The sequence below is a fragment of the Eublepharis macularius genome, chromosome 6, assembly GCF_028583425.1.
Source record: "Eublepharis macularius isolate TG4126 chromosome 6, MPM_Emac_v1.0, whole genome shotgun sequence".
Taxonomy (NCBI): domain Eukaryota; kingdom Metazoa; phylum Chordata; class Lepidosauria; order Squamata; family Eublepharidae; genus Eublepharis; species Eublepharis macularius.
In genome coordinates this window covers 98,708,720-98,719,161 of record NC_072795.1, presented here as the reverse complement: position 1 = coordinate 98,719,161, position 10,442 = coordinate 98,708,720, and the positions used below count along the sequence as shown (strand labels likewise).

The 10,442-nt window shown below is 40.4% G+C and overlaps 1 protein-coding gene across 1 annotated transcript in view; it reads right to left on the bottom strand.

Moving 5' to 3' along the window:
• Window positions 1-1,340: 1,340 nt before the first annotated feature.
• LOC129332203 (gamma-aminobutyric acid receptor subunit pi-like) overlaps window positions 1,341-10,442 on the bottom strand; it is a 64,821-nt gene continuing 55,719 nt past the window's right edge. Inside the window, exons 7-9 of the mRNA XM_054983140.1 lie at window positions 10,016-10,168; window positions 5,747-5,940; window positions 1,341-1,649 (exon numbers count right to left, since the gene is read on the bottom strand). Of these exons, the coding sequence (XP_054839115.1) occupies window positions 1,341-1,649; window positions 5,747-5,940; window positions 10,016-10,168 (656 nt within the window). The remainder of the gene's footprint in view (window positions 1,650-5,746; window positions 5,941-10,015; window positions 10,169-10,442) is intronic.

Here is a 10,442-nt window from a genome sequence, read left to right as displayed (position 1 = left end):
ATATATAGTGAGCAACAACTCCGTTCAAGACCAGCCGCCTGCAGCCAGCCTAAACTCTTAGCCAATCAAATGTACCAAAAACCCTGACGACAAGCCCAGCCGTAGCCTGTACTCACAGGTAAGGGTGGCAGGAAGAACTCATCACCCCACCTCCATAATGCTACCTGCTAACAAGCCAGGAGGTCGATGCCAGCCTCTGTCAAGCTTTATCCTTGAAAGCTGTTTCAGGTTTTCACCTGTGGCTCAAGGCCTCTTATCTCGCTGGAACAGACAGTGCCAACCAGCCGCAGTCTCCCAAAAGGAAAAAAAAAGTCTCAAAAGCCTAACCAAGGTGTTTAAACTAAAAAAGAAATAAATGAATTTCTTTATAATGAAAATGTCACAGACATATCCTCCAGCTCTCATGTATCTCAAATGGTCATGGAAATATGAATCAGATAGTGAATCAGATGAAGCACCTAGTGCATCTAAAGTACAACAAAAATGGTAACAGGGATCCTCTTGTACTTGGATCTTACCCTGTAGTGCGCAGCTTGAAACTATGTTTGGGCTAAGCAGTTTAAGCATTACAGTGCTATATAAATGGTAGAAATGGCTCTAATGGAACTTTCCTTGTATCAAAAATACGAGTCTAGTTATGAAAGAAAAGAAGGGATACAGAAAGACTGGAAATGCAGGGTGCTAAAATAAATATTCTGTTAGAGAAAAGACACGTACCTAAACCTCACATTTTTAATGAATGTATTCTTCATATTATTCTTCCAACAGTTCATGCACGGTAATCCTCTAATACCTGGGGTAGTTTTCAGAAAGCATGGAATGTTTCTAATTGTTTTCAGACTTACAAAGAACTGTATGTGACATTGACTTGCATTTATGTCAGATCTTCAAAGCAGTGACTTTTGCAGTTTCATTTAATCAGCGCTGATATAGTTTTGTGAAATAATATTCCTGAAGGCCTATATACGATGTCAACTGGGACATCATGTGAGAATACGATAAAAAATATTTTCTGCTTTTATTTTTAAACATATCCAAACACATTCAGAAACTAGTACTAAGCCTCATTGTACGAAGTTTAACAAGTAGCTTAAAAGGAAGTGTTTTCTGCTATTCAGTAAAGCAGAGTAGCAGGCATGCTCAAAAATGAGGTCACGTTTGAAACACACACATTGAATTGATGACCAGCAACATATTTTAGACTACAGTTGCTTGAACAAATGGACAGTAATTCAAAGACCTCATCAATTAAATGACAAAACAAGATGCTTCTGAAGCACCATTAGAATACATGCACCTTCCCTCTGGTCGTCAGCACACTACAGATAAGAATGTAAAGCTTAGAAACATAAATAATACACCCAATAAAAAACATTTATGATGATAAACAATAATGGAAAAGAAATCCGGGCATAATTGTCTATGTGATATGGGTCTTTAACATGGAAGCAGTCAAATATATAGCAAAATCCTTTCATCACTCTTGTTGGTGAGCGACATCTTCTGTGTTTACTTTCCTCCTCTCTTCTGCTGAGGGGCATTTTGCCTAACTTTTCTGAATTAACCTTGCGAATCTTATCAGCCTTGCAACTGTTGGCAATTGCTGAAAGGACTCCATTGATCTCCTCCTCGGCTTCTTCATCCGTTTCCTGGTAGAAAACACAACTGAATTGAGAGCAGCGTCATAAATTACAATACAAGCTTAATTTAAGCACTGAGCAAATATTTCCATGGAATGCCAGTTATGATATGGGCAATAGGCATAACTTAGACAGCCTCCAAGCTTCAGCCTATATGATGTAAGAGACACTTCAGATTTTCAGTGACCCCCATACAAATGCAGATGGGGTTCACAACCTCGAAGGGATTGTGTAAAGGTACAGATTTTAAGAATGAGTGGACCTTGTGTGAAACCTATATACACAGAGAGAGAGAGAGAGAGAGAGAGAGAGAGATCCTGTTTGGTATAGTGGTTTGAGTGCAGGTCTAGGATCTGGGAGACCCAGGTTTAAATCCCTGTTCTGCCACAGAATCTTAGTGAGTGACCTTGTGCCAGTCACAGACACTCAGCTTAAACTACTTCACAGGGTAATTGTGAGGAATAAAATGGAGGAGAGCAGAACAATGTAATATGCTTTGGGTCCCCAGGGGGAGAAAGGCAGAGTGTGAGCAAAAGTTTCAGAATCACAGCAGCTCATAAGAGACGTCAGCTTCTGTTCGTAGATGTTTCTGGGGCCAGGCAACAGGAACCCAGGTGGAAAGAGAAAAACTCTGATGAATAAATCTATGTTTGTGATCTACATACATCTCTCTAGTTACTATAAAAGCAGACCACTACTACCTAGTATTTCTATAGCACTTCTAATTGTCCCATGCGCTTCACATATATGATCCTGTACAACAGTCTTATAAGGTAGGGCAATATTATCACCTCCGGTTTACTGACAGAGCAGAGGCTGAGAGAGAATAGCTAACCCAAGGCTACAGAGTGAGTTAATTTTACGGAAAAGACTGAAGCAGGCAGAGCTTTCCCGACTTGTTGCTTGTAGTCATTATCAGCTTACCCACTATTGGACGCGACAGACCATTGTCTTGATTAAACAAATCATCATTTATATTCCTAGAGACTCTTCATTTCTATTATCTCACACACTCCAAAGAAGAACCCTGGTTCAGATTTAGTCCTGATACTTCTAGTCGGTTCTCATAATTCCTGACAATACATTGCTCAGTTGTAAAATGTTATTGCTTTGGTCATTACAAATATAGTTGATTTCCAGGAGCATTATGCCAACTAACTGCTGATACTAGAGGTGGGCACGAACCGAAATATGAACCGAAGTTCGTCACAAACTAGGCTGGTTTGTGGTTCGGAAACCGGCGGTTCATGGGAGCTCATTTATCATGAACTGTAAAGAATTTTAGCCTGGTTCATTTGGTTTGTATTTTGGTTCATCACTGCAGACAGCCTGGCACCAATCAATCAGTTTCCAAAGCAACAGGGGGGATGGGCCCTCTGCAGACCTTCTGCTGACCTAGAGGTGATGTTTTCATGAACCAAACGAACCAGTTTGCGAACCAGGGCAAGTTCATGAAAGTTCGTCGTTCATGGTTCGTGCAACGCGATGAACCATGAACCCGCATGGTTCAGAATTTTCCCGGTTCATGCCCATCTCTAGCTGACAACATTTCCCCTCTCTAAATTGCTTACTATCCTGGTTGTGAGTTAGCTCATTTGGAATGTGATCCTATTCTTTACTTGTAGGTAAGTTTTGGATAAGGATCCCAGGATAACTTCAAAGCCACTAACCAATTATGTGAACATTTTAAAAACTCTGAAATAAACAAGCTTGAATTCCACACAGCTACACAACACCAGTAATTTTTTTTTTTTAAGATGGATATTGAAGTTTCATTGAGTGCAGAAATTTTCCTTCTTCCACAAGGGCTTCCCCATTCAGGTCAATGAAGAAATAGATATATGCATAGCCATCCTTTATGCACATGGATCTACTCATTGCATGTTCAATTGTTTTCAGTAGGTTGAGACTGGAGTGAGTCTGCATAGGACTGTACTGTAAGTAGAAAATCTATGCTCAGCTTTCTGATTTTGCATTTGACTCACAAATGTTTTTGCAGTACAAGAGAGAAGCCAGAATAACTTCATTTGTGATATTCTATTATGGCACAATTCTGGGATCTGGCATTTAAGGAGTGAATAGAATACAGAAAGCCTAAGAGAAGAAAACTCACTGTTCCAACCGGTAAATGGTGCCAATGATCACCTTAACTTAAATTCTAAAAAATAAAGATTTTGATTCGAGGGTGGTTTGTTTCAGTTAACATACCATTTTAAAAGGTAAAAACGGCAACATTTGTAACAAGCTGCAGGTTTATTGCACAGCAGGCAAGGATGTTGTATGCATATTATTTTCCTCTTGAAGTTGTTTGCAGGTGGCTGATGCTTCATTAGAATGTTTTTAGCTCCTTTTACATTCCCTAAGAGGGAGCTAAACCATGCGTGAAAAATGCAATGTCTAGCACAGTACATCTCAGCTCCTCATTTGTATGATATTATCTACAGTTCTCTAAGGTTGCTTAACAAGATGTGTTTTTAGCACAAGCTTACTTAGCCTATTTTCCTTGTGAAGTAAAGAAAGAGAAGAAAAACTATAAACACCTATTCACTTTTCAAATTTCCCGATACTCCAGATTTGTAAGAGCTGCTAAAGGACTGTGAGGAAAGGTAAAATAGTGAAGTGTTTCACATTATGAAAATCAACCTGGCACTGCAAGAGGAATTTCCACCCTGAGTGTATTTTAAAAAGTAATGTTTTTCTCATATCTCAGAGCGGAACTACAAGTGACAAAAGGCACAGGTTGGACACTTGTCAGCTTCCCTCAAGTTTTGATGGGAAATGTAGGCAGCTTGGCGGAATGTTGGACAAGTGACAGTTGAAAAGTCCATTGGACAGCAGTGAGAGAGCCAAGCTGCAAAACTAGGATGCCTACATTTCCCATCAAAACTTGAGGGAAGCTGACAAGTGTCCAACCTGTGCCTTTTGTCACTTGTAGTTCCGCTCTCAGATCCTCTTCTTAAGGAGTGAATACCAAGCAGATGGTAATAATGAACAGATATAAAAATCAGTTGCAGCATCTATGGAAAACAACCGCATGACAGCTGAAACCTACTGGAAATGGCATCGGCTGCTGCTTGTTATTTCTGTTAATGGATGCATTTGTCCAAACTGGAAAAACGATGTTGCCTTCGTTGAAAAGCACCACTTCTCTTTATTTTCAGAATTTCTTACCAAGAGAGTATCAGGATATTCAAGCAGCCTAGGAATTCTTACTGCAAATCTAGTTTAAAACATATTTAAAATGATATGTAATCGCTGGAAAGAACTTTACTTGTGTGTAACAATCTCTGGGTTTCACTTCACACAAGTATCAACAGCACGTTTTCCATGCTCTCGGCTTCTGTCTGACTACTAATAAGCTAGATGATACAGGCTACTTCTAGAGCTCTCGGTGCAATCTTAAGCAGAGCTACATCCTTCTAAGCCCATTGAAGGCTATGGGCTTAGAATGGTATAACTCTGCTTAGGATGGCACTGTCCTTTTCATATTTTTTTTCTTTTTCTGGTTTAAGTATTTACTTATTTGTGTCCTACCTTTCTTCTAATGAGCCAGAGCATGCATGTCTCATCCTGAAATCCTAATTGGAACAGTACTCACTATACAACAGTACCATAGCGAAGGCTCTTGGGGAAAAAATATGTTGCAGAGGAATGTATATTCCAACCTCACAGAGACAATCCAAGTTTTATAGTACATCTGTAATAGATGCAGGACGGGTATATCTCTGTAGACAAATTGCCAACCTATGAAAGAGAGCCACGGCCCATTATTGATGCATAGCACTTGTCCCCCACATCTCCCTGTGTATAGGGCACATCCCCTCCCTTCAAGCAGCATGGGGCTCACAGAGGTTGCTATGCCCAAAATCCATGAGCTCCTGTAACACACAGTATGGTTTCTTGTACAAGATAATAATTGGCAGATGCTTTGGAAAGGCTCACACAAATAGAAAACATATAATGTGATCAGCCATCTGCAGCAGGGTTGTGGTAACCAATTGGTTGAAGATGGATTCAGGGTATGTCTACAGAAAATAATGGACAGAAGTTTTGGGGGAAAGGATGAAACAATTAGCAAATGAAATAAAATAAAATAAAACAGGTACCTTGGTGAGTTTCTTCACACCAGCTCTATTAAAGGTACAGAAGTGAGCAACTGCATACTCCAGTAATGCCCCAAAGATGAAAGTAAAACAAATGCCCAAATAGACATCAATTGCCTTGATGAAGCAGTTAGCATTTGGAAGGGATGTTCGAGCTCCCATCATAAGGGTTGTCATGGTGAGTACCGTTGTTACACCTATGAAAAATAAGAAAACAGAAGTGATCTGCCAGGGCAGTTGCCATCATATAGCCTGCTTCTTTCAGGTAGCAGCTGGTCAGAATTTCAAGGACTATGTGATTGTCATTCACTAATTTTTCTCCAGATCACAGACCCTGGGGCACCAGAATAAAATATACTTTGGGTAAAAATTTGAAGGAACAGTTCTCTTTCATGGATGGCAACATGAAAAGGAATTTTAGTGAAGTATCTTAGACCACACATGTTCAGCATCTCATTCACCTGGGACTCCCGGCTGCTCTGTGCGCAATGTTAGTATGCTAAACATTCATGGAATAGGAGAGTTGTACAGGTAGCTACTTCTCTCATGCAGTATTCCAATTTAAATGAGATACTGCATAAGTCACGTGTATATGTTTTCTTGAACTATCCGTGTCACATTTTGAACAGGCTATAGTCTTAGGAATGACCTATTTAATCAAGTATGTGGGGCTGGGGGGAGACGACACACATTCTGAAATGCAAAGTGCAAATGTAATTTTTTCAACCGCTCCTATTCCAGTAACTGTTTCACTTTCACTGCAGTTGCACCATGGCCGAATCCACACTACATGAATTTTCCAACTTTTTTTGTGCAAATCTGAGTGCTGTTCACACTACCTGTTTTCCATTCCACAGTTGTCTTGCTTCTCTTTCGGTTTGGTTTTCATCGCCAGTTACTGGTCTCTTGCGGGAGTTGCACGGTGGACGTGAATGCCTAGAAGCGGATTTCGAGCGCCTTTTGTTGAAACCACCCCCACTTCCGTTTCTCTACCCTGAATAGGAAACCCGTTCCTAACGCGTCGATTGGCTTATTGTCCCCGCAAATGCTCCGGACTCCATGGATGCTGGGCTTTCATAGCTTACTTTGTTCTATTGAAAACATTATTTTGATGTTGCCAGAATAAAATCTCGTTGCTGGGGAAAGCGGTCTGCAGAATTCTATCCTCAGTGGCGCGATGCGGACCACCCCACATTTTCTGTCCTTTCTTTTAAATTTTTTTTTTAATCTGATTAATGTAATATCGAAATTCCACTAAATGTTCTTGCGCAATGATCAAAACTACTTGCGCCATCAGAGCTATTATGGGATCCATGATAATGAATCCTACCAGCCACTACCACCCACAAAGAGATCTTTCCTGCGCACTTCCTTTTTATAGGATTTTTAAGTACCCCGCCAGAAATATGAACCAATCGCTATGAAAAGTGATATATCACTTTGCTGATGTTTCAGTATATTGCGATTTCGAAATAACGGAATTCTGTTTAAAAAAATTTTTGAAAAATTGGGCGGGAAGATTAAGCCCCTCCCACTAAGACGTCTTTGCCAACGGCTGTGTGAACAGTAGATCGCGCAAGGAATACACAGTTTAAGCATGAATGTGAACAGAGAGGTGACATTTGCAGGTTGGAGACACACAGAAGTTTTCCGTTAAAAAAATGGAAAATAGGTGAGTGTGGATTCGGCCCATTTTAAAAAGGCAGAAAGTATGTCTTTTTAAATGCATGTCCTTCAACAAGGAAATGACTTCTGAAGTGTGTATGTCTACATGGGCTTCTGACACAATTTCCACTTCTTGCCCTTCACACAGTGGTAGAAGTACAGAGCCTAAAGCTGGACAGACTGCCCCTAACAAGATTCTAAAATAGTTCAGACAAACTGCATTGTTTAACCACACATCTAAGCCAAGTTCAAGTTTACACAAGGACCATCTCTCCTGTTCTGAGCCTGCTTGCCAACTCAGAGGCTCCTGGGCTGCCTTCTGGTTTGAGCTCCCGCTTCAAGCTGTCTGACCATACGCACCTGCTTTTTTCAGTGGTGGCTCTGGCACTAGGCAAAGCCCACCCAAAGAGCCCTCATTCTGTCCTCTTTCCATAAGAAACTCAAGGCCATTCTTTTCAGGTGGGCATTCAGCATGTGATTTAGAAGTACATTGTTACCTGGCAGGAAAGTGTGCAAAAGCTTGAAAATTCTCACCTAGCCACATGTGAACACTGAGATTTCCATACAGTTGTGCGTGTCTAGAACATTTCCTAGTTGTTACGTATCCTATGACCCACCCACCCCAGTTTGCTGCTTGGCTGGTTTGAATCACAGCAGGGAAATCTTTCATTCCTTGGCATGGTAAGAACTGACCTAAACCCAGTAACTGCTGCTTTATAGATGTAGCTGAATTTGGTTTTCCTGGTGGCAACTATATCACAAGGACAGTGAATGAATTGGGCTTGTTATGGCTGCCACCTAAAAGAGTTGGCTGGTTTTTACTATTCTGTAATCTCCTTTCTTCTGTGTGCTTATATGAGACTGGGCCACAGCTCCAAGCCTGCTATGTGTTATAATTGTTCACCTGAGGGTCTCCTTCCTACATATGTATCAAAAGAGAAAGAAAGCTGTTTATTTAATTGGAGGAAGAGAAGTTTTACAGTTTGAGTTAACTCTCTTCTCTCCCAATAAACAACAGTAGATTCAAAACATCCAGCCAGCAACAAAGCCGTAACATGACTCCCTTTCTCAGGAAATAAGCTATTCCTACTTCTTTGACTTGTAGAAGTCTATCTCTCTCCTTTCTCAGAGGGCAGGAAAAGGCCTTTCTTGTCTTTTGGGATAGTCATGAGAAGATCTTTGGGATTTTAAACACTGCAGAAACAGAAACTCATCAGTTTTATACATATGGGGTGTTCTGTTTGGTAGATCTGCCAGGCAAGTTTGACAAAGGATGAGCTTTTTCAGCTGTCCTCACCATCATAAACCCTACTACTAGCTGCTTCCCTCACGAACAAATAATTTGTATACAAAAAGTAAAAGGTTCCAGTTTCCATCTCTGGTGTTTCCAATTAAGCCATTTGGATAGTAGGGCAATGAAAGATAGTATCTGCCCCAAACCCTGGAGAATTGCAGCCAATTACAGCAGATAGCACTGAGCTCACTTACTCAGTATATTTCTTTTTTAAAAAAGCATTTTAGGAGAGTTGGTTTATTTATTGCTTACTAACCAGCTTTAACTTTCTGAACTTTGTTTATTATTAATGAGCAGGACTTCAGAATTTATATAAACAATTCTTCTTGGCCTACAGTTGTATCATTCTGTTTCAGGTACTGCATACCTATGTCGAGACAATTTCTTGAACTCTATTCTGCTTCCAAGATACTTTCTGGCTCCACAAGACAGTTTCCTATTAATTAAATATAATAGCAAGAGCCCCAATGGACTCTCTGTGAAGGTGGCAAATGGAAAATTTATGATGCAATGCTGCCGTCCTTGAGTTTTTTCCCAAGGCTACATTCACCCGGCCAATTTAGCTAGGGCTAATAAAAATATGCACAATCCTTTCTTGTGCTGGGCTCACACAGGTATCTGGTCCCTCCCTCTTCCCCCTCCTTTCTCACACAAAACACAGTAGAAGAGTGATAATTTACGACTAGCTCCAATTATTCATGACATATGAGTAATCCTCCAATTTTTGCTCCACTAACTGGGATCCTAAACCAGTCTTCAAACCTAGATAAAAATCCCAGTTTGTGGGAGGAAAAGTAATTCCAGTTAACTACATGCCTGCATTCATCCTTCATGGATAAACAGAGACAGTCTTAAACCACCATTCCTGCATTGTGTGGGAGGACATGGGGAAGAAGGAATAGCCAAAAGTGGGAGACCACATCTCAGATTGGGTCTGAGCACATTTTATTTAAATATCATCTGAATGCAACCAAACAAATATGCACTGTTTAACTTTTCTGTAGCTCCTCCTCACTCTTTTCACAAAGTATGAGAACCATGGTAACATAGTTCCTTCAAATGCTGCTCAGGGAATACAAAAATGTCCAGGCTATGTGGAATGAGCATATACTGATACCGTCCCCTTCTCCCAATTTCTGGGAGAGACAAGTTGACACTTGGAGAAGCTGCAATGTGGGCTTCTCCTGCATGGCCCAATACTTAATTTTCATGTTACCCTACTGGTGTGGAAAGGGCAGTGTAGCTGCAGTTCCTATGTTACCAATGTCATGGGAGAAGATGCACTTAGACGGGTACGTGGTTTTGTTTCTCACCTATGCAGATTCTGGCTGGAACGGATGACTGGCTTATCCAGAATGATACCCAGGAGAGCACCACCAGTAGGCTAGATGGTACATAAGTCTCAAGGATGAAATACAGAATGTTCCTCTTGAGTTCAAAATGGAAGACTAATTTTGGATAGTGTCCTGTTTGAAACAGCAAGATGCAAAACAAGCAATTTAGTTGATGGTATTTTGATAGTGCAGCTTGTCCTGTCCCATCCCCGCGCAAAGTTTTTTTTAACAAAGCTTAATTTTATTTTATTTAACAAAGCTTTAGATTTTTTCAAAGAAAAATTTTGAACATCAGTTCTCTGTCATCATGCCTATTTATAATTTTCAACTACATGGGTTGGAAATCAGTGCTGGATACCATTTTGTATACAGTATGACACAGCAGATAACATACTGAGTTTTGGGC